General features: G+C 39.6%; 2 protein-coding genes across 8 annotated transcripts in view; one reads left to right on the forward strand and one right to left on the reverse strand.

Moving 5' to 3' along the window:
- cd247 (CD247 molecule) overlaps nucleotides 1-10,938 on the forward strand; it is a 35,252-nt gene extending 24,314 nt beyond the window's left edge. The window contains exons 2-8 of the mRNA XM_088914955.1: nucleotides 327-427; nucleotides 1,001-1,045; nucleotides 1,265-1,336; nucleotides 4,894-4,923; nucleotides 6,577-6,636; nucleotides 7,638-7,670; nucleotides 8,369-10,938. Of these exons, the coding sequence (XP_088771081.1) occupies nucleotides 327-427; nucleotides 1,001-1,045; nucleotides 1,265-1,336; nucleotides 4,894-4,923; nucleotides 6,577-6,636; nucleotides 7,638-7,670; nucleotides 8,369-8,440 (413 nt within the window). The 3' untranslated portion in view covers nucleotides 8,441-10,938. The remainder of the gene's footprint in view (nucleotides 1-326; nucleotides 428-1,000; nucleotides 1,046-1,264; nucleotides 1,337-4,893; nucleotides 4,924-6,576; nucleotides 6,637-7,637; nucleotides 7,671-8,368) is intronic.
- An 8,050-nt stretch (nucleotides 10,939-18,988) lies between these two features.
- Nucleotides 18,989-27,243, reverse strand: part of pou2f1a (POU class 2 homeobox 1a) — a 47,653-nt gene continuing 39,398 nt past the window's right edge. For 2 of the 7 annotated variants that reach the window (XM_088913470.1, XM_088913472.1), the window contains exons 6-14: nucleotides 27,030-27,124; nucleotides 26,323-26,496; nucleotides 25,925-26,066; nucleotides 25,140-25,285; nucleotides 24,373-24,552; nucleotides 22,299-22,371; nucleotides 21,130-21,475; nucleotides 19,879-19,967; nucleotides 18,989-19,375 (exon numbers count right to left, since the gene is read on the reverse strand). In XM_088913470.1, coding sequence (XP_088769596.1) covers nucleotides 19,068-19,375; nucleotides 19,879-19,967; nucleotides 21,130-21,475; nucleotides 22,299-22,371; nucleotides 24,373-24,552; nucleotides 25,140-25,285; nucleotides 25,925-26,066; nucleotides 26,323-26,496; nucleotides 27,030-27,124 — 1,553 coding nt within the window. In that variant the 3' untranslated portion in view covers nucleotides 18,989-19,067. Of the gene's footprint in view, nucleotides 19,376-19,878; nucleotides 19,986-21,129; nucleotides 21,476-22,298; nucleotides 22,372-24,372; nucleotides 24,556-25,139; nucleotides 25,286-25,924; nucleotides 26,067-26,322; nucleotides 26,497-27,029; nucleotides 27,125-27,243 lie in introns of all 7 variants that reach the window. The other 5 variants (XM_088913468.1, XM_088913471.1, XM_088913466.1 and 2 more) reach the window with 3 other exon arrangements.

The raw sequence follows: 27,243 nt of genomic DNA on the forward strand, positions 1-27,243 counted from the left end.
AATAAGGCACTAGATCTTGGAAAAGAAAGCAGCACAAGCGCTACTTTCAAAGGCCCAAACCGGCCCAAACGCAGCACTAACGAATGTGGTGGGTTTCATCGGTTATGCTGTTTGTAGGGGGGGGCCAACGTCACAGAGCTGTAAGACAGGGCAGGCCTACTAAGCGTGCCATGGAGTGTGAACCAATCTTCTCAGAGCAATGTCCAGCAGGATAATATACAGCTTTTTATTTAATTGCATAATCTTGGTAAAATTTGTGCTAGATATTGTTTAGATTGTCTCCAAACATATTAAAAAATTATTTGTAATGTTTTGTGACTCTGTAGTGGCTGACTTCGGACTAACAGACCCCAGGTTGTGCTACATTCTGGATGGAGTCCTGCTCATTTATGGAATCATCATTACAGCTCTCTACTTCAAAGACAAGGTGGGGCATTTTCATACACCTACAGCAGTGATGAGAAGGCACTGTGAACTCACTCTGCTAAACATTAGCTTTGTCAGAATATTAAATTAATTTGATTGATTAAACACAATTGCCAACTCCAGACTTTATGACTTTACTTGAGAAATGGTTCAATGTCGAGACTTACTTCACATACAGTATCATAGAGGGTTATAAGATACAGAGATCTTAAGATATTGGACTCGATACTTTATTGGGTTTAAAGTAATGTTCTACACTGACAGCCTAAGAGACACTTTAATAATTAAAATGGCTGAATCTAAAGTAAGACATTCAAATGTGCTTCTTATGTACTGAACAGTGATCTGCAAATAAGTCTTTTCAGACTCAGGTTGGATCGAAGTTCCCACTAGCTGATGTAGATGAATAATACTTCAGAGTAGCTACTGGTACAACAAAACTGGATGAATCTGGCCAATGATATTGAGCTTCCTACAAACTGAAGAGTGAACTGAAGGTTAAATCCACTGAAGATACTTGAAGATAGAGATTCTGAATGAAAACATCTTTAATTCTTCTCCTTTTGTTATTTAGTTTTCTAAGCCAAAGGAGGGACCGCAGATGGAACCTATATATTCAGTAAGTAATATTTTTTTGCACCTGTGAATTTAATGGTAATGGTAGTAGTGTGGTACAAGTAGCAGCAGTAGTAGAAATTGAGTAAGCTGCATATTTCCCTTGTTGTGTGTACGGTCCATTTTCTCCCTCTGTTCACATAACCACTGTGCAGTGATAAAATGCTCTATGTGAACAATGTGATACACTTTGCCGGAACAATCTATGTTTTTACTTATTCAGGACCTGGACAAGAACAGGGATCAATATGACCAGCTGAGGAGAGGAAATGACATTGAGAATGCACCCAGACCGGTAAGCGCAGATCTCATCCTCAGACCCACAACAAGAACACGTGTTACGAATTGTTGGACGTAGACTAAGAACAAAAGAAAGATCACAAACACAATGGAAGCTATTTGTCCCATATAACTCTAGTATCTCCCCCAAACCTTTTTGCATAGACATGCCTCATATTCTCAGTTTTAAATGCATTTCCCCACAGTTTTGACTTGTATCCTCTACTTTTCATTACGCTTTCATACTCTGTTGACTCTTCAGAGGATTCTGGAAACTTACACAAGATCCCTGTGTTGGTTTCTCTGCTGAAGACTAGAAATCTTCAGTCCGTTTAGCCAGTCAGTGCAGACTATTGCTTTAAACCCAGCGAGGTATCTAATAGCTCTTCTCTGGACTTATTCCAGGTTAGCAGTCACTTACGGTCATGTTGATGGTGATCAAAATGAACCCTCTGAACCCCTCTCTTTGTCTCTAGTCGAACATGCAGGTCTAGTACTATAACAGTCCTGAAATACCATACTGCAAACACCTGGCCAGTGTAAAAGGTGTCAGACCTCATCATGTGCCAGACAAGCTCTTGTCGTTGCACTGGCCCAGTAAATGTTGCTGCTGAACTTCATTGGCAGAGTACATGGTGACACACTTTCTCCTGACGCATCCACTAAAAACAGTCTAGAAAGGTGTGATGAACAGTCTAGAAATCTGTGATGGCCCAACCCTTCCTCTCATCGCCCCCTACAGGGTGACTTCCATCAACCCCACAGCAGCTGAAAGCCCAGGAAGGAAACTTTAATTAAAACAAGCACCCTGAAACGGAAACTTAAAGCAAATTTGATTGTTTTAAAAGATATATAAAAGGCCTCGGCAGAAATAATAATAATACAGCATATATTACCTCTCTATAGCAATATATTAGTCCTCATAAATTAGATAGCAATATTATAAAGCTTTTGACAGAACTAGTACCTTGTGTTAAATAGTTCAGGTGGGTAGCCGCGTCAGCATGCGTAGGCTGCAAAGGAACAAGTGTCTTTTCAGGACACCTGAAGAAGGCCCCACGGCCGAAACGTTGTGTTTTCTGTCTTCTCTTTTCAGCATGGAATAAACCTATTATTTGTTCCCTTGTGTTAAATGCCCAGTATATGGCTCGTCATTTGTAACAGTTGAGTAGCTTCCCACTGATAAAACACTAATATTCAACACCGAAAAGGGTTATGTTCACCTAGTTATGGAGAACTAATTTGATGTTTACTGGGCTTAGGCCACTATTTGTTAATAATTGGATACCTAACATTAACACCCGTTTTTGCAACACCCACTAATTTTGCCAAGAAGAACGCACTATTACGCACTGAACGCACTGTGAACGCAGCAGCCATATCACCCTGCAACTCACAACTAGCAGCCTGCTGAAGCTAAGCAGGTGTGAGCCTGGTCAGTACCTGGATGAGAGACCTCCTGGGAAAAACTAAGGTTGCTGCTGGAAGAGGGGGTGCTCACCCTGCGGTCTGTGTGGGTCCTGATGCCCCAGTATAGTGACGGGGACACTATACTGTAAACAGGTGCTGTCCTTTCGGATGAGACGTAAAACCGAGGTCCTGACTCTCTGTGGTCATTAAAAATCCCAGGGTGTTTCTCGAAAAGAGTAGGGGTGTCACCCCGGTGTCCTGGCCAAATTTCCCATTGACCCTTACCAATCATGGCCTCCTAATAATCCCCATTTATGAATTGGCTTCATTACTCTGCTCTCCTCCCCACTAATAGCTGATGTGGGGTGAGCGTTCTGGCGCACTATGGCTGCCGTCGCATCATCCAGGTGGGGCTGCACATTGGTGGTGGTGAAGGGGGGTCGGAAAGCGCTTGGAGAGAGTGGAGTGTCCAGAAAAGCGCTATATAAGTGTAAGCAATTATTATTACTGTTGATTGGAAGGCGAGGAAAGAGTTTTGACACAGTGCTTTGAGAAGTCTCGAAGACGTTTAAAAATGTAAGAATTTTTCTTTATTACCTTCGTGGCTTTTTTCGTACTAGTGGCGCTTTACTGCACAGATTCGACACGCTAAATTCAACCTGGCGAAATAACCACAGGAAAGCGTTCCTCGGCGCCACGCCGAGCGTTAACAGCAACCGCTTCTTCCGAGGGTGTTTGTGTAACCAGGTCAGTGGCTCGGCACGCTAGTGATCGCGCATCCCCGTTATCGTGCATTGTGTGGGCCAATAACATGTTTCTGTCCCTCGTGGATATACGGCGTGTACAAGGAACAGCGAACAGTGAGAAAAACCTTCGAAGTCGCCTTTCGAATTGGTAGCATTAAGGCGTGGGGCACGCCCGTGTGTGTGCGTGTGTGTCTTCCACTGCAGTTGGCCAGGTAACCCTTACCTGGGTCACCGATGTGCGAGCAGGTCATGTGCGTAACCGAGCTCTGCTTAGAGCAGGGGGGGGGGGGGGCAGTCGCTCAGACAGAACAGAAGTGGAAAATGTGTAGAGATGTGATAAGACGCCGAGCTGAGGAACCAGCCCGAGATGAGGGGTCCCACCCCCTCCTAACCACGCGGCACAGGAAGCGGCACGGGGTGCTCTTCAGCGCGGACTCGGCTTATCTTTGATTTTTAGTTGCGCTGCTCAATTTAGTCTCTTCTTGTTGTAGATTACTACACCGACAGAAGTGCGCGCTACGTAGCCGGAGAGGACACACCCCTCGGAGCTGAACTATTTTACAGCAGAAAGGAAATTATTACTGCACAGATATGTTTTAATGCACACATCCCAGCAAAAACGCGTACTTTTCAGATCGCGCGCAGACGAGGGTCTCGACTCTAATTTAATTTTAAAACGCGCTTTTCCAAAACACCTCAAATGGATCACTTAAAATAAACCGAAATCATTTTTTAACCTTTACCTGCAAAAACACAAATGGAGCCTAGCAAAGGAATATATCATCATAAATATTTGAACAGTCAGACCATTTTGTTTATGTTTCAGTGTTGACCATCTTTATTGTGCAGTGCTTTAAAATTCCTACCATATTTGTGAGGCATTCATTTGATCAATTTGTGTGTTCTTCAAGTATTTGTAATGAAGCACAAATTAAGATACTCCAAGCAAAATCACCCCCAAGTGCACTAACGTGTTCATACCGTGAGGAAAGGCAAACCGAGTTTGGAGTGGACATAAACGTGAAATGACATTTAAATCATTTTTACACTTCGTAAATCAGACGTGCGGCTAGCCCGAGAGGCACAACAAAATAGCAAAATTGTGCTCTCTCATTCTCTGCAGCACAGAGTATACTGAAAGAGAAAAAAAAAACACATTGGAGAAGTTTATTAATACCAGCAGCTCACTGCAGTGTAGCTTTTGAAGAAGGATACAGGATCTCACACCTCAGTATTACACACACCTAACTAATTCGATGTCTAAATAAAAACGAGAGAGGCCTCCGACAGGGGCTTGTGCAATATGGAAGAAAAAAAGAAGCGTGGGCGTGAAAACTTTTAATTTCTGACCACTGGAAGAACTCTGGCAGGTCACTGCAGTTACAGTCACTAACTCAGTCCATTTTCTCCCCTTTAGAATCGGAGGAACGCGGATGACGTCTACACGGTGAGTGTCGTTTCTTACTGGGGGTTGCTGCCTTTCCCCAGAATGACATAAGAATTCTAGGTTCGCGGTTATGTTATTACCTTAGCATCAGATGGGCGCTTGTACCTAAATGACAGCGATCGCTGTGTCGCAACAGGTCGTGCGCTCCAAGGGAACCTGGTTTCCCTCTAGCCTTGCCACAATTTACAAAGCCCACCCAGCCAAGCAAAAAAAAAAAAAACAGACCTGCCGGCGTGGCTAGACAATTTTCCCGCTGGAAGGAGAGCTGGACGACGATGGCCGGCTGTGCCCCGTTTCGGAGTTGGTGGGGAGGACTGGCCCATCAGGGAAAGCACTATAAAACGTCTCGACTGGCACTAGGGCTGGTGCCACCCACCTGTACGCTGCCGGGGATACGCAGGCCTGAAGAGGAGGCAGCAGACCTGTGGACGCTCACAGACTGCGTGGGCACGGGCGGCCCCAGCTACGCCATCTCCTTCATCAAGCTGGGCACTAGGGACTGAAACACACGGGGAGCGGGGATCGCCGAACAGCGGGCGGAGCATCACGCACTGGGGGCCGGTGTGAGGAGGGAGCAGTGAAGCGCGACGCGTGGCCTCATTTACAGTATGGATTTCGTGCCGAAAGCCGAGTGGACGGCCAGCACACGTGCCGAGTGGATTGAGTGTTTGGGAGTGCAGTGATGTCAGAACCTTGACACGATCCCTCTGGACCGCACGCTCATCAAGGGCCACCCTACCGAGAGCCGGTGCTGAGTGAGAATAGCTCTATATCCTATAGATATATCCTTATTATATCCTGGAAAAAATGGAATATAATTAACCCTATTATCCTACGTCAATGATCATTAAAACTATACTTTCTCTGTAGATCATAACATATTTGATGCGCATACAGTATATGTCCATTGTGTATAAATTGGCACGGAAAATCTCTTTGCTCTGGGGTGGCTCATTAGTCACTGAGAAATTCACTTTATACAGACTTGTCCTGATTCTTCTCCTGGTAATATTAAGTGCATTTTTTTAATCTATTAATGTTACATATTTCAAGCTGGTGGGAGACCCCTTGTGTGTCAAATGCATATTGCAATGTCTCCCACGACCCTGTTCATTGAGAAGATCGCTTGCTCACCTCTTAGTTTCACACTTTTGCTGTGCAGCTAAAACAACAGTGCTCTGTAGCAAACAGACGATATACTGTATTTTGCGAAGAGCACACTTACTCCATATTTTAGTCATTCTCGTACTATCAACTTTATTGCGGCATGTACCAGGAAAGACTCTCGGTGTATAACGCGAAGCAGCCCAGATACAGAAGATGTCCCGACTCCCGTAAATATTTAGTCCTTGAAGATAACGTCTTTGGCTGTTTGGGGACAAAATAGAAATGAATGCAATATTCTGTAATAATTTCATAAGACCAGTAAAGGTTTAAAATATACATATTTCAACCTTTTCACCACAATCTGACACATTTCTATAGTGCCCCTAATTAGCCGACACATAAAACTCATTTAGCTGCGGGATTAATTGCAAAAGACACATCACTCCTGCGATATGTTCTGTGGGACAGTGCTCGTGATAAAGACAGACAAATCAACACGTCGACAGAGGAAAAGATTGATCGGTCTTTTTTTTTCTTCCCCTGCAGCCTCTGCAAAAGCCTACCACCGACTCCTATGACCAGATTGCCGTGAAACACAAGGGAGAGGTAAGAGACGAACACTGTCCACCACACCATTCAGCAGCAAAGCCTCTGGCCTTGAGGTCTGGAAGATTTACCTGAATCAGGAATGGTTCCCGTAAAAGCTGTGAAACACACCTGCAGAACCTCAAGCTCCAGGCAATGCCATGATACCGTTCTTGAACAAAACTGCGTTTCTCTGGAGCAAGCGACGTGCGGGTTTCTGATTTCTAAGACTCCATAAGCTGGTGGAACTGTTGAAGGCTTATTTCAAACTTTACAGGACCAGGGAAGTGGATAGGGACTGCGGGTCTACCTTTGCTATTGCTAAAGTGCAAGTTCGATGTTTATGTGTTCAGATACTATGGAAAATATTATCTCTCCCCTTTTACACAATGTGAAGAGGCAGGGCCATCTAAACAGATGTAATTCTGGTTTGTCATTACACATTCATGAGCAGCCAGGGATAGCTGTTCCTTAGTATCCAAGCTTTTAGCTTAATCCTCCTGATAAGACCTAAAAATGGCCTAATGGCTGTCCATGACTTAATGTCAAAGCTAGTTCTATGCAAAGGACCCGTTAAAAGTCTTAAACTGCTGGCTCACGTACAGTAATAATACTGTGAAAGATCATATTAATTCTCATTCACAGCAACTGCTCCCAGGACACCATAAACTCAGTCTTTAGCTAAGATGCAAGAGGAGAGCTCAGACTATGAAGTCAGCATTGCACATTTCAGTGGATGTTTCCTATCGTATTTCTGTCTGGCAAGTTAATTAAAACAGCTGCAGTTCAGCCCTTACAAAATCACTTCAGAAACTAATGCTGCTGGATTATTTCGCCTGGTGAAGACTTCCTCAAGGACCAAAACCAAACTGACAAAACAAAAACTAAAAAACGTGTGAGATGATGAATTTAAAGAAAAAGGGAAAAAAAATCAAATGTCGAATGAACAGGGAACATCTTATTTTCATTCTAAACTCTCTCCAAAACCACACAAATGTGACATTTTGTTTTTTTCCCCACAGCGTCGCAGAAACAAAAATGAACAAGTTTACCAGGTGAGAGAATTAACCCTCTTCCGATTTCTCTTTTTGTATTATAGAACCAGTCAAACATCTATACCTTCAAAATAGAGCAGGATCGGTAATTCAGTAAATAATAAATAAGCACCTCAACAAAGTAGCAGCCTTCCATGTTGACACTTACCCACAGGGCAAAGAAGAGCGAAACTGAAATGCTTGGTGCTTATTTTTATTTTGTAATTGCATAAATTATGTGCTGCTGACATCTTGTTAATGACGTGTATTTAGGAGATTTCTTAGTGAAGACATTTGTTTTTGTAAGCAAAATGCAGTGAAATCAGAAACACACAAATGGAAACGTATATTGGTTTCACTTAATGTGAATAGAATAATTTTTTTACATCTAAAGAGAAAGATTTATGACCAACACTGCAGAACACCGATTTCTGACCTATATGCACTGCAAACATGAACCAGATCAAAACTAGAAAAGGCTTGATAAAAGATGTTTTATGCTCATAACCGTCGACACACGCATGTACCATTAAAACACCAAAATGTTCTAGAGAAATTACTGTGTAAACGCTGCACAGTAGTTTCTACTGAAAGCCAAACCACGTTTAATCCGAGTGATATCCAAGAGCCCCACCTAAAGGAAAAAGGAAACATGCTGTTGACAGTAGGGATGCTTGAAAACCATTGAAAACAGTTTTTTTCCCCCCCTTATCTTTCAGGGTCTGAGTGCGGCGACCAAAGACACTTACGACTCCCTGAACATGCAGCCTCTCCCGATCCCTCCTCGCTAATAAGGAGGAGCCGCGCGTGTTTCGTGACATTCTTTTGGATTTTCAGATATTCAGACGCTTTAAGCCTTTCTGCGACGTTCTCCAGGCCCCTGTAAAATAACACAGACATGTACAGTAGTAATGCTTAGATTCATACCCGTATCTGTATGTAACAAGCACACCAATACATATAATACATCAATTGTAGATAGAAAATTGAAATCCTATTATTTTTCAAATTTGCTAGTTCAGTTCCCCCCTCCCCCCGAGACAGAGACATTTTACAGCTGTGGTTTTAATCTCAAGGCCTTTTTCCCCCCCCATTCCTACCCATGCATGTTTTATTTCCAAGAAGGCACCCTCAGACGAGATCCCTTAAAACCGCTTATACATAAAGCTGTGTCCGTAAATGAAGGGAAAAAAATGACAAGAAAATACTTCAGATTGAGCACCTAGCAACCAGGGAACTAAAGTTCTTGGGATTTTGTTTTTAAAGCTGTTGGATTTCAAATCCTGTGAAACTGGTTAATATTATAAACAAATTCTATATGGCCCGACACAACAGATATTAATCTGTAAAGGCGAACATTAACTGAATAAGAACACATCAATGGCTTTTAATATAATCTACCAAATCACACGTATTTAACTTTTGTTTTACATAAATGAGAGAAAAAAAAGTCTTTAAAAAGAAAGCATGCATTTGCCGGCTTCCTGAAGCAGGAGTGATTATTCTCACGTATCCCTGGTGTTACGTGCCCAGACTGTGCTGGCACTCTGAACTCATTTCACATTTAAAAGAAATATCATAACCGGATGGAAAAAAATACATTTGAGAACATTTTTTATGTTGGCATGCAAAACATCTAATATCATTAGGCTTACAGTATTTTGCAAGAGGACTATTAGACTGTTATTGGGAATAGTTATGGCCCATATTATTAAATAGCTAGTTTGAAAATTTAAAGGGCTTTGATACCGCACGAAGGAAAAGGGTTAGTTTTGTTTCCTATACTTCTAAGGGTTTTTGATGCAACGGGGAAATTATAATATTTGTTTGCATCCGTTTTGGCGCCATCTTGAGGTGAACAGGAGCGAATCTGAATAATAAATGCTCCGGTTTGTTCACTGTCAAAACGAGAGGAAGAAAGAATAGGTACTGCCCGTTCTGAGATGGGTTGTTGAGTACTGTGGCAGAGTGAAGTGTTTCAGTGTACATATCCAAGATCCCCAAATTCTTAAAAAATGTAAATATTTTTCTGTAAAAGATTTGGGAGTTTTTCCTTTGACCTTTTCCCCTGCTTTCCTTTCTTTACAAAAATACAAAAACTCAGAGTGGCGAGCAAAACTACTGCTTCATTCTTATTTGCATATATATGCAAGGCCAGTGTAATGTCTGGAAGCAGGAACAAAATAAAATACCATACCTACATATATTTATATCTGTTTTAATCTACTCTTACAGCAACTGTGTGTGCTGTTGGAGGCACCGAATGACTTTTTATGACTTTCCTCCCCTGCAAAAAATGACAAGAAAGGGTCTGAATATATCTACATATCTAAACATCAGAAGAAATCACTGCACTGAGACTGAGACTGAGACCACTGCCAAAAACGTTTGAGTTGTCAGCTTTTAAACTCCCCTTTCGGGAATCGGACATACTCCGGACTGCTGACAAGGTCCTGGTGTCACATCGCCACACTGCATAACCTGAAAAAAAAAACAATTTTGTCCTCGGAGAGGGAGATGCAGTACTGTCATTCATCACAGCTTGATCTGTCATTCAGAGACATAGTGGACTTTGTACAAGGATTTTTAAAGTTACCATATCCACATCGAAAATAACTAAACTTAGAATACCTGGGACTTAAATTATTTTGCACATTCTGATTTTTGCTGGACAAAATCTGAAGCAAATGCTTAAAAGTGCTATGTGCTATGCTTTATGTGGGGTACTGCTCCTTTAGGTTTACTGTTAAAGCAAAGCAAGCAGAACGCATTCATTCAAGGTAGGATCTGTCAGCTTGAAGTGCTGCTACTCTGTGGTCCAAGGCTGAGAGCTCATATTTGAGCACGGGCATCAGCACAAAGAAAATTACTGGAGATGAAAATTAAGCATACAACCAGATCTGAAGACAAAAAAAATCTAAAAGATTCCTTTCAATTTTCTTATTTAGAGGTTTTGAACTTGTATTCCAGTGCATTGAGAACATCCTTTGCTTTCGATGTAACTTTTGCTCTTGTAATACTGTGGGATAATGCAGTACAATCTTGGTGCTTTGGTCTCAAACGGGTCATTTTGAGACTCTCAAAATGTTTAAAGCTATTGGTTATACGTGAAGAAGGAAATCTATTATAAGGTGGTTAAGGAACAAATAACCACATTTCAGGTAGTAATGAGAAAACGGGACCACTGCAATGCTTTTACTTTTGTATTTGTAATTTATCATTATGTAGATTTCCTATGTAAATACTTCATGTGATTTACTGGTAGCTAAAATAAAAGTCTTGATTCACATTTTTGCTTCATATCAAATGTATTTACACTAGGCTGTATTTTCTAAATGCGTTACACAAGTGTATGCAATTTCTTTCATTGTAGTAGTAATGTTTTTCTTACTGTGGACCATAAAAGGTTGTATAGAAAAGTTTCATGTTCACATACTGCTGTTTTCCCCCCTTGGCTGCTACATGTTTCTTTAAATACACTGCTGTTTAAACCTAAGTTTTGATGTGTGTATCAGCAGACTCTTGAGTAAGCAAACAATTTTACAGATTGTGAAACAGGACACCATTTAAAATGCTTTCTATTTATGTTCCTGAGCTTATGGAGGCACAGACTGATTTAAGCACACAGTAATAACCCAGAATCCCCTTGGGCAAATTATCTGTAAACCTTACAACTGTGACCTTCACCTTCTTATTGCTGTTAACTGATCTCACAAAGCTTGTGAGATGTTTGGAGATCCAATTAAAGAAACTAGAAGACAATACAACATACAATGTTAAAACACTTGGAAAATGGTTTAATGATGTTTACAACAAAAGAGTACTGTACAGTTACAGTAAAAGATTATCTTTATATATATAAAAATTACAGCAGACAAATGCATCTACACAAATCTACCATTTATCCTGACTCACATAATTAAATTTCTACACAATCTTTCTGATCTAAGCCACCATGTTGTAGCGGTTTCAAACCGACAGCAATAAAGAACTGTGTCCCCACTCTTTGAATTAAAGACAGCCATGTAGCTGTTTTTGAAGCACTAATCCACATTTCTAGTGTGGTCTGGTATTTTTAGGCATAGTGTAAACTGTAACATACAAACAAAAAATTACAGAGGCTTCAAACAGAGAGCTACAGTGTATCAATCCCAATAGGAAGATAAAAGGGAACAAGTAATTTTTATCGATCCATTTTAAAAGGGGGACACAATCCTTCAGCTATAACTGCAGTGGGTGAAAATGCAAGTATACAGAATGCACATCCTGTGAAATCTACAACTGAATTAATATGTACACTTTTTTAAATCATGGTAACCGGGCAGTGAAAACTGATATCACGTACATTGACACACCCAAAACATACAAAAATACTATTTTTAAACTACCAAGAGTAAGACAGTTCATTATTTTTTCTCCATGCTATGACTGAAGAGAGCAATACACCAAAACGAACAAGAATTCTTAAAACGACACAAAACCTTTTAATTATCCCAGAAATATACCAAAATATACATCTAAGCTTTGGAATTACTGAGGTTAGACTAATGCAAGTGCTGGGTAAATGCATTTAATACACAAGCCTAAGGTTTTGCAAGAAGAAACAAATCTTTGGTATTTGCGTCAGGCGAACATTTAATATTTGGATTTTTGCTTTGGGATAGAGCTTGTAAGATCCTACAACCCCCCACTAAGTTAAAAAAATCTGTTAAAAATCCTTCATTTACCAATGCACAAGAACATTTACAGACATCTATCTAGCATAAGGTTGAGGACTACAATGCATAGTTGCACAGTGGAACAGTGTAGAAGGAACAAAGTAAAATAAAAGAAAAAACCCCAGAAAACAAAAAGCTAGCAGTTTAAGAACAGTTTCTCCTAAGCATTTGCAGTGCGCTCAGGAGAATACCTCAGTGTGTATTAATTCATATCACCCAGCCCACAAAAGGGTTAATATAAGTACCCATCAGAGTAGCCAATTACATCCCCTGTCTTCAGTCCCCCAACCAGTAGCAAAGCACCTGAGGGTCTGTCATTCTTAGGAGACGATCTCCTCCTTGATTAATAGGCAGCTTACACAGACACAGACAAAGACAGCCACATGTTAACCTGTAATTACTCTTGTAAATACGTCTGACAAAGATGTCACAGATCCTTTACGACCCAATGAAGGCTAAAGAACCAAGAGTTAACAAATGCATGGGAATTCTGAACACTACTTGAAACTTAATGGGTAAAAAATACTTGATCAATCTTAAATGTTACATATAATGACAAATTCTGCCTATACCCAAGGAGAGGTTAATTATGAATATGTATATACATCAACAACAGGCCTTTATTTCTTATGCAATCAAAATCACACAAAAACGTGTACCACCCCAGTTTGATACTCACGTGTCTCTTTGTAAAATAAAGGCTGATGTAGGACTGAAGACTGTTTAGTTCATACAATCAATAAGAAGTCTTTGGTTTTCTCTGAAGAAGTTGTCTGGGATCTACAACCACACTAGCAGTACAATCACACCAACATCTACATTCAAAAAATCAACAGGTAATGGAATAAGGATTGTCAAAAATTAAAACATAACTTTTGGTGTCACAATGTATTTTGAATAATGGAGAAAAAAGTGTCAATAGTATACATTTGGTGTTAAAGAGGTTGCTTTGAGAATAATTTGGAATAACAGTAGAAGGTTGCGTTCTACCGCAAAGTGTCGTCTTGAAGCTGCTTACTAGACACAAATCTACTTGGGATGAAAAACTACATATCAATTAATCAATAACGCCAGAAGAATATGGGTCAGCAACAAGTTCTTAACATTAAATAAAACCTAAAATTGCAGTATTCCCCTTTAAATAAGACATTCATGAGTTTGTGTGTTATAACTGACTGTACTGCTGCATGGTACATATATCTCCTAGACTTACAAGTGTACACTAAGCGGACATGAATAAGCCACTCTGAGGGGTTATTTTTTTTCTTTAGAAGATTAAAGCAAGTTCACTCTGTCACGAGTTAGAAATGAGGTATACAACAGCTCCTGTACCTGTAGTGGATACACCAAAGAACCCCACCACACCCATCTTTAGTACACAGAGAAAGAAAAGAAACCCTCCTAATACAAACCTCTTCATCTGCACATTTATATTAAATAAATAAAATGAACATAGATTTGGAACTACAGACTAGCACACAGACACTGTGGCTATTCCATTCACAGGCAGATACTAGAAAATACAATCCTGCCCAAAAGCTAGTGTTTCACTCTATCCTCTAGAAAATCTCATCAAAATGATTTTGGGTACAACTAGACACACACGAAAGCCACAATTCTAGAGTCTGCTCTCTGGCTGACGAAGTAACAACTGGCGTCAAGATAATGAAACCAAATAGAGCTAACTGAAAGGTATAGAACATTTCTTAGTTTGTATGAAAGCACAGGTATTTCTTTTTCTTCCTCTGTGTTTCTGTAGGAACATTTTTTTTCTTTAATAAAATCTTTGTTCCAAGTGCTCTTCTTATGCAATTTCATCATCTCATCATTCCTATGATCTACAAGACAACATGTTTTAAAAAGTAAAGTCATCTATTACAATTACTATTAATACCACCTTCACATATTGTCTAGAGGAAAAAGAACATCAGTAAAGCTTTCATAACATAAATGCCAATCCTCTAGGCAAAAATAATAAAGTCTAACTTAAAACTCAAAAGATGGGAGAACAAGTTCACTGGTTCATTATCAAAAGCAAAATGTAAGCATTTTACAACTCATAAAAAAGATCAAGAACTTATAACTTAGTTTACCTGTTGATATGTTTGGTATGTATATAAAAAAGTATGAAGCACATCTTTATATTCTCTTAGTGGACAAAGGCTGAAATACCAGTGCCAACATCACACACTCACACAAAATATATATTAAGATTCATTTTGAAGCGTCAAGCTTGATTAGATAAACCAGTGATCTTGTCGTCTGTTTCGATGATAAAATCAAAATGATTGTTAACCACTCATCTTAGAAACGTTTGCACAACAATACAACACAGAAAAAGCTGAAGATCAGGTGCTTAGAAGTCCATGACAGTCCACTCAGAAGCACCTTTTAACCAGGTACACCAGTAAGGCACCCAGGGAGGAGTGCCAGCAACAGCCATTTTACAGTAGCATTTTAACATCCGGTCCACCTTTCAGGTGCAAGGAGCAGGTTCTTATTTTATTTTTTTGGTCTAGACAGAAGTATTTAGCATTGCTATCATAAAAGGAAGTTAAAAAGTTATTGACAATAAGCATGACAAACCACTACATTCAATTTAGAACACAAATAAAAAAAAGTCCCTATGTCCTTACGAGATAAATATTTCTGTAACATCAACACCCACCTCCCCTAATCCCCTCCCTATACCAGTTAACCAAAAGATAATAGAAGAGAAAGGAACTACACAAATACAAATCGGGACTAATAAATGGCAAGATGATGCATGCTCTGTATCAGGCCACATAAAAACCAACTGAGCTGCAGAGGAAAAAGGCGTTTGCTTTGGCAAGTAGGATCACAAAAGAATTATTGTTTAACAAGAGAACACCCCAAAAGTAGTAGTATTTATCAATATTATTTCCTATAAACTTTTGTTTTTTCTTAAAAATGTACAGCAAAGTCACATAAGTTATTAACAGTTCATCTACATTCTAGAACTAAAATGGTCGCGGTAACATAGTTTTACAGCTTTATGTTAAAGTGAACCTTATTTGCTAAGTGATGCTGAGGTATTTTATTAAAGTAAAAAAAATTAAGTAACTAAGCAAAAGAATATGCAAGCAAAGAATGTGCTGTGTACAACAAGGGCTTTTAGACACTTATATTAGCTGCTTATTTGAACGTTATTAGTAATACTAAATGACTAGGTACAGTGTAACACCTCAAAAAAAAACTAAAGACATTTATACATTTTGGGCCATTTCCGCAAATATAAAAAAAGACACTTTGGGAGAACTATGTGATGTCTGTTGTGAAGGCAGCAGATTAATGACTCATTTAAAAAAGATAAAATGGAAGAGTAAAATTAAAAACTGTGAGGATTTTCTGGTTGAGTCCTTTCACAGTTTCTTGGGCCTCTTATATTATCCATAATCAGATACTGGTAACATTCCTAAAATTTATATAAAAAATAAAGTTTGATATCTTAAAAGATAATAGCACTAGCACAGTCAACTCCAGAGCTGTGACTGTTTATTAAAGCAGAAATGATCCAAAATTAAGCATTGTGAAGACCCCTGTATTCAGCAAAAATCAGCAAAAAATAAACAAAATTTTGTTGAGGAATCCTTATCTGTAGAGTGATGGGATAAAATGGTTCCATACTGTACCTAGTTTGAATTTGTTAAATCTGTTCTCAATATACCTGCAGTAAAATCATGTGATGACATTTTTATTGGAAAGAAAGCCAGATTTCTTGTAGATTTTACACCACTGCAATATAAGAAGTTCATTGTGTATATGGTTTAGCTTTGTTTAATAATTGTCACTTCATTGAAAATCTTGATTTTCCTGATTTTTACTGTATGATTTATAAATCGCGTGACAAACTGTCTGGCTATTTTTGTTTTTCAAAGTGTTGGACCATTTAGAAAATTCGAATGCTGAAAGCCCTGTAGGTGAACAGTAATTCTGCCAGAAGAAGCAGTTTTTTTAAAGAAGGATAAGAGCAGCAAATGGGGGATTTTTTTTTTCCCGTCAGTAGCATCCAAAATCCTCACTGCACATGAACTGCACTTAATACAAACTATCTCATTGGTACAGCAGCTTGCTAGAAAATGACTTTGGTTCAAGCTTTGTAAGATGGCTGGAGATTGTTAGGGAAAACAGCCACACTAGATCTCTCATTCTACAGTCCATTTTCCTAATTAAAAGGATGAACATTGCTAGTTTCACCAGGAAAACAATGAAATCTGTCGTTTTAACCAGCAAGAAAAAACAAAAATCATGACCATAAGCCCTAAAATTATCAGTACACACCCTCTCCGACCATCCAACCACTTTTGTGAGATCTATATTACACCATTTATTAAATATACAAGAGACAGGGGACAAAATTGTTTTGTAAGACTTGTCTCAGCAACCTTAAACATTCAAAATACCTGACTGAGCTACTAAAGCTGTTCAAACCATTTCCAATAATTCAGATGCCAAACGCGATCCTAGAGAGTCGGGTTTTCATCACGGTGCACAAAGTGCTCAAGCAACACAAGCTCCCAGCATTACTGTAATTTCAGCATCAGGTGAACATTTCATTGCGTTTTCTTGCATTAAAAAAACTCCACCTCACCGAAGAATGAGGAAATAGAGTTACTATTTTCCCTTAACTATAGTGAAAAGTCTTTGGATATTGAAAATATTGCATTAATTTCTCTAAAGTAAGCCTCTTCTGACAGCTGTATACTTATGCTATATTATAGTTATTAACAGTAGATTCAGGTAATATTTTTGGTATATATAGGGAAGGAGCTACCACTTTACAAATGGGGTTGCACATTCTACTTATAAAGATTTTATAAATGATATATATATAAAGTACTTATAGAGTGACAAATGTGATGACAACCAACCTTTACTGCAGGCTAATTGCAGTTAGTTACAAAACCCTAATACTGGCCATATCCTGTTCAACACTCCTAAACTCTAGGTTTATTTGCAGAAGGCAGCTTGTTCAATCTATAAATACTTTAAAAATCTATTAACAACTGGGTTATTATCCATTTCTGAAGTACAGTTTTGCAACCCCTACACTAAAGTGTGACCCGGAAAGAAAACAAATGTCTCTCAAATTAAAGAAAATGACAGAATCATTTTTCCAAAGCAAGGGAACTGTAGATCTATCCAGTTTCGTTTTTGGTACAGATACTGTGCACATGTAGAAGGAAAAGTCTGAAATTAAAATGCACAAAAATAAACATATTTCCTTTCAATGTTTACCTCTTAAACAATAGCCATCACTGAAATCTCAGTCACTTTTGTCATTTTAGACGCCTTTCTCTATCGCAAAGTGAAATTAGTTAAAATAGCTGCATTTCTTTGTCTAACACATTAGCACTTGAGATCTAAATGTGCTGAAAAATGTACAGCTTGAGAATTTTGAGGAGTCCACTTAAGTCCCAGCAACACAATACTAACTTTTAAAGTGTGCAAAGCACCCACCAACTGAAACCTAATTCCAAAAGCAAAGATAATTACAAGTGTGCATTTAACATTTGCTCTTCTTCCTGAAAAACACAGCTAGAAATTAAATCAGCAGCTAGCTATATCAAAAGCAAAACTTAGAACCTCAGCTACCACAAAAATAGGCTGATTCTACTGGGATCTTCTGACCCCCCTTTGGCAAACACTCCCCTCATCAACTTTTCCAAGTCTAACTTCTAGTCATGATCACAAAGGATTGCACGTATGCGGATTTTGCATACAACTCCTACAAAAGCTTACCGAAAAAATTAACTTATCAGTGTAATTTCTAGTAATCCACTTGTACAAAAGGCTGCTTAATCAGTGTTTCCAGCAAGACAGACAGAAAAAGGAAAACCAGTTAAGTTGCATTATTCCTTTACACATAAACCAGAATATAAACAGATCTAATCAGAATATTATTTCCTAGGTCAGTTTGACAGCTTCCTAACCACATTTAAGATCTCAGGGATTATGCAACTTAAAAGAAAATAATTCTCTGAACAGTATGCACACGTTAACTTAAAAAGATCTGCAAGTTTAAACCTGCAGAAATTAAGACAAAAACTCAGTACTGTTTTTTTAAAGTATAACATAAACACCATTAATAAACAAAAAGGCCTGTACAACAGACCTGGGATTAGAAATAAAATAACCAATACCCTACTAGAACAGATAAGCAAAAAAACACCATTCTGCAAAGTTAACGAATAACAAATTCAGTATCATAACTCAGCCAATAAAGTCTTAATTTTTTGGTTAGAATTGTCTATGTTAGTTGAAGAATGAATAAGGTAAGTCCCGGAAAGACAAAATCAAAAACGTTTCATTCTGCAAAGTCATCGTTCTGCTTTTGAACAGGTGTGCCGGAAACAGAAAAGCACACCGCTTTGTTGAGATGCTAAGTGATCCTGCTTGGAGATGACGTTTCGACAAACAAATAAGGATCACTGCAACAGAGGTTTAGTCTCTTGCAGCGCTAACGGTGGACTAACGTACGAGTTGCGAACCCAAGGGAGAAGGAAAAGGCTCCTGGCACAGCACACAGGCTGAAGTAGGGGGGCAACGGAGGGTAAGAGGGATAGAGAAAATAGTAAAAATGCTATGTTTTTTAGTGGGTTTCTTTTCTTTTTGGTGGCAGCAAAAGAGAACAATCAATTGAAAAGGACAAAAAAATAAAAGCAGAGGAGCCTTGAGTTCACTGAGCCTTGGAGGCGGTAGTGATGGTGGTGGCCGCGGCAGGCCCGGCGACGGAGGTGACCGCGCTCTGGTTGGACTCGCCTGCCGCGGAGGTGACCTGGAGATTGAGCGCCTGAGCAGAGGCCCCCGCAGAGGCTGCCGCAGAAGACACCAGGCTGACCGGGTTGCTGGTGAGCAGAGAGAGGTTCTGGGGATTGAGGAACAGCGGGGCAGTCACCAGGTTGCCGCCTGCATTCGCATTAGCAAACAAGAGATTTCCACTGCCATCCAGGGAGGTTATTGGAAGAGTCCCACTAGATGCAAGAGCTAAAGGGAGAAAAGAACACAACATTAAAAAAAAAAAACATCAGAATTAAACTTCACAATGATGTAATTGTCACAATGGGACTGAAAGCTGGTTTAATCAAAAACATTCAGTATGTTCAGCATACAAACTGTATATAAAATGTACAAATTCTAAGACTGCCAAATTGCATATTACATGTCCATTTTTTTATTTTTCTGCATAGACAGTATTTACAGCTACTCATCGTTTCTGCGCCACATGTATTGCTCATACTTGGCGTCACAGGTTTGAACCAGCAACACAGAGCCCAGTGAGCTCTTAGAGCCAGCAGCTTCATTGATAAAATTTCTCAGGAGCCACCCATTCATTTTTGGAGTTCTTGTAAACATTTCATAGTCAATGGAATCATGCTTAACCAAGGTGTGGCATTTCAGAATTTTATTACATGGAATATGTCAAGAGTTTTATGCAACTTTAATTTTAAAAAGTGTTGGAAGACAAACTGAAAAAGTAACTCACAGACCTTGAATCGTCGCAAGGGTGCTGTTGCTCATCAAAGCTGGGCTTAAAGCACTGCCAAGGGTTCCTGGATTGAGGCTAAGTAAGGCACCACTGAAAGAAAAAAAATTTCTGCAAGGCCAGCAGTGCAACAGGATTTTTGTGAGATTATTTCCTGATTTTCTTTCAATATCACATGCTTCCTCTACATTTTAATGTTACAATCTCATATCTATAAAAATGCAATGACATTGATGCCAAAGCACAAACATTTTATAGAATTCAAGCTTGATATCATTGTGCTGAATAAACTAGCAAAGCAATGAAAATCTTTGTCTACTCAAATGAAAGCCTCATAAAATCACAGGCAAACTGAAAGTGGAAACAATACAAGCACCTTGATTTTAAGATGCATTTTTATTTTCAGTTCCCACCCACAAATGCAAAATTGTGTGATTTTTCCGAGTGTGATTTGCTTATCTGAGAATCAAACCTATACACTCACTAACAACACCAATCCAAAATAAACTTTAGTGTGGTAACAAGGTTTTCAACAGCATCAGTGATATGGTGTCTAAAACTGTTAAATTACCAAGGGCACAAATCAAATAATTAGCTTGTCTTATTTTCCCGGGGAAAAAGGACAATCTCACCAGCAGTGGAATTTTAGAAAGAGAGAAATAACCAAAATTACTGTTCAAAGCAAAACTGCAAAGCAAAAAAATCCTTATTTTAGCTAGCTGAGTATTATTGTTTATGTCAGGAAAACGCCCATCAAGTAAGAGCGGACTGCAGATGTCTCATGAATTATTTGCTCTGTAAATATGAAAGTTTAACAGTGTTTTCAGCCATCTGGTGTGAACAGCAGCTGTCAGCAAACTCGGTGCACATGAACATAACCTGGGTAAGGGACCGTCCAAGGGCTCCATCCTTCGGATGAGACTTAAAACCGAGGTCCTGACTCTCTGTGGTCATTAAAACTCCCAGGGTGTTTCTCGAAAAGAGTAGGGGTGTTACCCCTGCGTCCTGGCCAAATTTCCCCCTGGCCTTTTCCAATCATGGCCTCCCAATAATCCCCATCTCTGAACTGGCTTCATCCCTCTCTTCTCCCCCCCCCCCCAATAGCTGGTGTGTGGTGAGCATACTTGAGCATCATCCAGGTGGTGCTGCACACTGGTGGTGGTAGTGGGATTTCACATTTTATGTGTAAAGCACTTGGAGATACTGCAGAAAAGCACTATGTAAGTGTAAGGACTGTTAAGAGACAGCGTCTTACCCTGGCGAAAACTGAGAGGATGCCATGAGGCCCGGGTTGAGCCCAGCTGCGGCGGCCATAGCCGCCAGGCCTGCGTTGGTAGGCAGCTGTGTGGCAGCTCCCTGCAAAGCCGCTGACAGTCCCGGCGCGGTGACCATCACCTGGCCGCTGCTGAGGGGAGAAGACATGGAGGAAGGGGCCTGCGTGGTGGTGCTGGTCTCCTGCGAGCTCGGGGACTCGGTGACCGGAGCGTGGAGAGACGTGGGAGAAGGGCTCAAGGAAGGCGAGGTCACAGCAGAGGAAGCGACAGGTGTTGTCGAGATGACGGACGCAGTGTTTGTAGTGGCTGGCCCAATTCCTGTTGTGCCTGAAATAATAAGCGGTGGAGATGCAGCCACCTACATGCAGCAATAACTACAAAGCATATGAACAGGCACAACATTCACAAGTAAAAACAGAAAAAAACACATGCTTCAAAATGCTGCCTTAAGGCAATGGGATCCTGCCAGCTGCTGCTCTACAACTGTAGAGGCACTGCTGTAGTAAAGCTCATTAAACTCACTATTCACTATTATTATTCACAGTACCACCATCGAGTTAAAAAGACTCATTTTCTCTCACAATACTGTGCTGAATTGGCTTGGCTTATGGTTGGTCTCTGAGCACGTTCTCTGAGGCTTTCATGTGAACAGATACAGAAATTTAATTGCCAGTGTCTGCCAGCAGATGTCAATGTTTCATCTCAGATTTGGGACTTTTGTCTGTTGACCAATAATTAGGTCTCTTTTTGTGTCCTTTAAACAATGTGTTTTAGCTATAGGAAATACCCAACTGTGAGAAATTGAGTGGTAACATCTTTTTTTATCCCCTGCTATATATCGCACCTTATGTCAAACTACTACAGTGTTAGGTTAATAAATCATCAAATAACCCAGCTGTTTTTACAAAGACATCAGTGTTGAAAGACTGTACAATGCTATAAAACAACTTAAATGCTATAATTATACACCATTATCAAGAATCTACATATAAAAATATGTATTTAAGTTTAAAATAATTTAAGCACAAATACAACTATGTAAATTAAATTAGAAAAAATAAGTTCTGAACTTTTTTAATTTTTATAATTTACAATCACAAAAATTCATAAATTAATAAAATATAAATGACAGTGATAATAAAATTCATACCTGTGAAGCCAAGATTAGTTACAGTCAATGTAGTCGGCGTATTACTGGTCACAAGGCTAGCAGTGCTGGGCACCTAGATAAAGGAGAAAGAATTAGACTTGGAGCTCAATATTCTGATGCTTATACTCTTCAGAAGCAGATCAGACTACCTTCCTCATTTGGTAACAATCCTACTGTACTGAATTTAACTGGAAAACTACTTTAAGTGGAAAAAAAAAACACTTGGAATACACTTTTTCATTGTTTTCAGTTGCAAATGCACTGGATTCTGTGGAGTCTGTGCAACAAACAATTTCTATGCCACAAACTTGGAACCAACAGTCCGATTCCCATATTAGCCTTACACATAACGTTACAACTATGGGTAAATATAGAGGGCATTTACAAACTAAAGCATACTGCTTGCACTTTCATGTATATTGGATACTCCTTTTATTTTACTAACTGTAAGGATGGGAACTTTTAGGTTATAAAAATCATAAATATATGTATATGCTGCTGGAAGTATTCGCTCATTAAGATGACATACCACCAGTCTGAAGAACTGCATAAGGACCGAGTGAGCAACATTTTTCTCCAATTCCAATTTGTAATATGCACAATGTCAGGTGGGACATACTAAGTGAACTACAGCCAAGCCAGAGTATCTTAAGCACATGAGTTTGTACTCAGATGCTCTGACCTTTGCTTTCTTGAGCTCTATATCCCTGCTACTTTCCCTTTTCCCTCACAACTGAAGAATCCTTAACAGCCATAACACTGTTTCTTCTTTCTGCGTCTCAGTGTTTGTTTCTGAGCAGGCAACACACAATAATGAAGCTCCCCACTCGAATGTCTAGAGCTAAGATAGTTAGAAATAAGTGTTGAACTGTACCTGCTGTTCAGTTTTCAGATTCTTTAGTTTGCTTTCTGTTGAAAATGTAGTGAAGTGTTATGAAATTATTCCTACAGCTTAAAGCGCCTTCTTTATGAAACACAGAGAGAATACATTAGATTTAGATTAGTGTTGAAATCAATTACTATGTGAAGTTATTTCACCATTCATGAAATTATATTACAAAATGTTCACTAAGACTACTCTAGACCCAGGACGAGCATTCCTGGTCAACCGAGTTAAATCAGCTTGTTAAGAGTTTAACTGGACTTAATCAACAGTTTCTTCAAGCTTTTCAGCTGCTGGTGTTTTAGACCTAAAAAGGCTACAGATATACCACTACTCCTCCAAGAACAGGATTTGTCACTGTGATTCTAGACCAGGAAAACTGAGACAAAGACCATGAGTGTTAACTTAAGAAACAGAAGTAACTCTTTCAGTCACGGAGCACATTTAGGGGAGAATTAGTGTTTTGCACTGCAGTCTTCCTTTGCTCTCTGTACCTCGTGTCCAGTCACTATAAGATCACCTTGCTTCTCCATGAGACACACAGACAGGGAGAGAAGCTTGGGGTCAGAGCGCAGGATCAGCCATTTATACGGCGCCCCTGGAGCAGTTGGGGTGAAGGGCCTTGCTCAGGGGCCCAATGGAGTAGGATTCCTCTGCCGGCTGCGGGATACGAACCGGCAACCTTCCAGCCACAGGCACAGATTCTTAGCCACAGAGTCACTACCATAATACTGTCTTTAATCTAGCTCAGTCTGAGTAAGTGTCCATCCTCTACTGTTAACTTAACATCACCTTCTGAGCACCCCTCTGTTTACTCAACAAACTATGGTAATTATCTATTGTCCATTTATGTCTCTGCTTCCGCTAGATGAAATAAGGCTAAAGTAACTGCTGGAAGCAATTTTTATTTTCTTATGGACGATCATAAAATTGTGGCTTTGAAAAGGAATTGCTGATGTAGCTTGCCATCCATTCTGATGGGAGTTTATTTTTCCCCACAACACACAATGTTTTTTTTTCCATGAAAAAAAAATCTTCATAAGAATTCTGACTTCTTAGAACATTCCACTAATATTTATCAACTGAATGCATGTAATTACATTCTTCCCCGATCGAGAAGAAATGAGACAGAAAGTCTTGATCAGTATAAACTATGCAGTCAGCCAGGCAGTTAAAAGCTGGGGTTCTTACCATTGTGTTTGGGTTGGGGAAGATTGCTTTGATAGGAGTGCTGCTTGTACTGCCACTGCTAGGTGGGTTGATCCTTTTTTCTTTCTGCCGTCGATTACAGAACCAGACACGGATTACCTCCTTCTCCATGTTCAACTGGTCGGCTATCATTGTGATCTCCTCAGAGGTAGGTTTTTGGTTCTGCTTGAAAATGTAAAAAAAACACACATTCCCTTTGAACATATGGATGCCAATATCTGCACTACGCACAACAGATTAAAAACACCAAAAGTCTTTCTTAACTAAGTTCACGCAAGTCATTAAATACATATATTTGTGTGCAATAAGCCAACATATTGTCTTATGAATATATAGTACATGGCCCTAAACATGAGCATATACCATTTAAACGTACTTCAAGACATTTTTACTTCTTCATTATAATGACTATATTAAGACCATATTTCAGGCTTCTAAAACCAACTCAGCATATTACAGAGAGCAAAATGTATGTTCTGATATAACAGCAAGTGAGATGCAGCCCATTCCTGAAGGCAGCGCACTCTGGTCTCTGTAATCCCACACTGACCTTCCATATTTTTGGAGTAAACACTCACGTTTTTATTTTTATCAGACCAGATTCATGCAATGCCAAACCTGTACTAATGAAAACAGAAAATAATACCTATTTGTGAATTGCAAGGACCTTATGAGGACCATAACTGTAATTTACTCAGCACGGTACTATTGTGATGACTTGAGGACCAGGAATGTGAAATATCACTGACCTCCAGAAAGCTCTTTTCTAAGGCCACTCTAATGTTGGTCTCAATGCTGGTGCGTTTCTTCCTCCTGCGGTTTAGCCCCTCTATTCCCAGTCCAGGGGAATTCAGGGCACTTGGGCTGGACAAAGCTTGGTCAGAAGTCAGGTTCTCTGTAATGGGATAGACTCACATTCAACAACAATACTTAGCAATTTTTCAGGATTAGTATGAGATCCAACCAACCTGAGACTAACAGCAGAAGAGTTACATAAGCAAAATGCAGACACTATTTCTTTCATATAAAGTTAACAATTTTAAACTATTCATTGTGTCATGAATTTGTTCAACTAATTGGGAGAGACTAGCTTCATTCTTTGCCTATATTTGGTTGTGTTCTATGGTTGACTGTGACATTTACAAGCATTATAATTCTCTGGAAGCTCCCAATCTTTATAACATGCCAACAGCAGTGAAAGCCCTAAGGTGATAAACTAAACCTAACTCCCTTTTCATCCTCACAAATTGGTGGAAGCACATTATAAGATACATGCATCAGTGTTCTTTTGAAGCATGTGCAGAAAAATGGTAAACGTGAACCTATTTTGTTCTTTTCTATTTTTTCACTATCTAAAATTTAAGGGGAAAAAATGAAACATTTTTTAATTGCTGGACATAACAGTGAGGTCATACGTCCTATAAATCATGTAACTGTTAAATTTAATTACTGTTAAAACCCAGCTGGTGTTATTCAGGATAATGTCATTTTATAAGGCAGATAAAACACTGGCAAACAGAAGACAAATACAAACCTGCATCATTCAACCACTTTTCAAGCAATGGTTTTAGCTTGCACATGTTTTTAAAGCTGAGGTTCAAGGCTTCAAAGCGAGAAATCGTTGTTTGGCTGAAATCATTTCCATATAACTTTCCCATGGCAAGCCCAACATCACCCTGTCATAAAGAAAGTACATAAGTAACCGGTACGAAGGCAAAGCTTAAGGGTCATACTGAGAGAACAGGGTGCAGGCAATTATATTATCCCTCACTGACAAGCACCTAACCATTCTTTCAGACTTTAAACCGCAATGCTGCTTTGTTGTAATTAAAACAATTTACGTCTCAGCGAGACACCTGTAATTGACCACAGCCTAGCCAGGAGCCCTTCGTCACCAAGCAGCCGTGCTGAGCTGAGCTGAGCTGAACTGACCTGAGTGAATCCCAGCTTGATCCTCCTCTGCTTGAAAGTCTTAGCAAACTGCTCCAGCTCCTCCAGGTCACTGGGCTCCTCCAGGCTGGGAGTGTCCAATCGCTTTGGTGTCGTCTGGGTCTGTGGAAGTGACTGAATGGGGGTCGCCGCTATTGTGCGTGTCGGCGTCGCTGGCTGCACAGAAAAAGTCATCAATTGTCAAAGCTCTGCACAAGCTCGGTGCCACAGATATCAAGGTCAGTCTTAACCCTGGTCAGCAAAATCATTATTTTTGATTACACTTCACTTAGGACTTCATGGCCTGTGTTTTCTCTTAAAACCTTTTACAAGGCAGCTTTAAAAACTGAGAAAAGGGCAGGCTTTTACTCTGAAAGGTTGTGGGAGCCTGATACAAACCACTCAGCTATGTTGCGGATGCTGACATTTTGGAAGAGACCTGGGTAACTGCTGGATAAGATGCTCAGATTTATTAACCAAACAAATCACAAAAACTAAAAAATTAAATTAGATATACAGCTAACATGTACATCTAAAGTAGCTTCCACACACAACCTATGAACTGACCATTCTCCTCAAGATGGGAACTCAATAACTCTTTTAGGTTTTCTATTTTATACTATGGAAACAAGTGTCCCCAGCTCCCTTCTATACAGTGAGCAGGCCCGCATTAAAACACGCTGAAATGCTTCTGGGAATACTTCTCTGACCTGTGTAGTGAGGGTGATGCTTGGCTGTGACTGCAGGAGGTTGGCTTGGCTTTGTTGAGGTAGTTGAGTTAGAAGATTTTGAGCTTGCAGGAGGTCTAGTAAAAACAGGAAAAATATATAACTTTGCAAGGTTATATACTTACAAAGATTAAGCTTCCAAAAACAAAATACGAACAGTCTTTTCACCATCATTCTCTTTCAAGTATCTGCTTGT

This window comes from Atractosteus spatula, chromosome 4 (assembly GCF_055471065.1).
Source record: "Atractosteus spatula isolate fAtrSpa1 chromosome 4, fAtrSpa1.hap1, whole genome shotgun sequence".
Classification (NCBI taxonomy): domain Eukaryota; kingdom Metazoa; phylum Chordata; class Actinopteri; order Semionotiformes; family Lepisosteidae; genus Atractosteus; species Atractosteus spatula.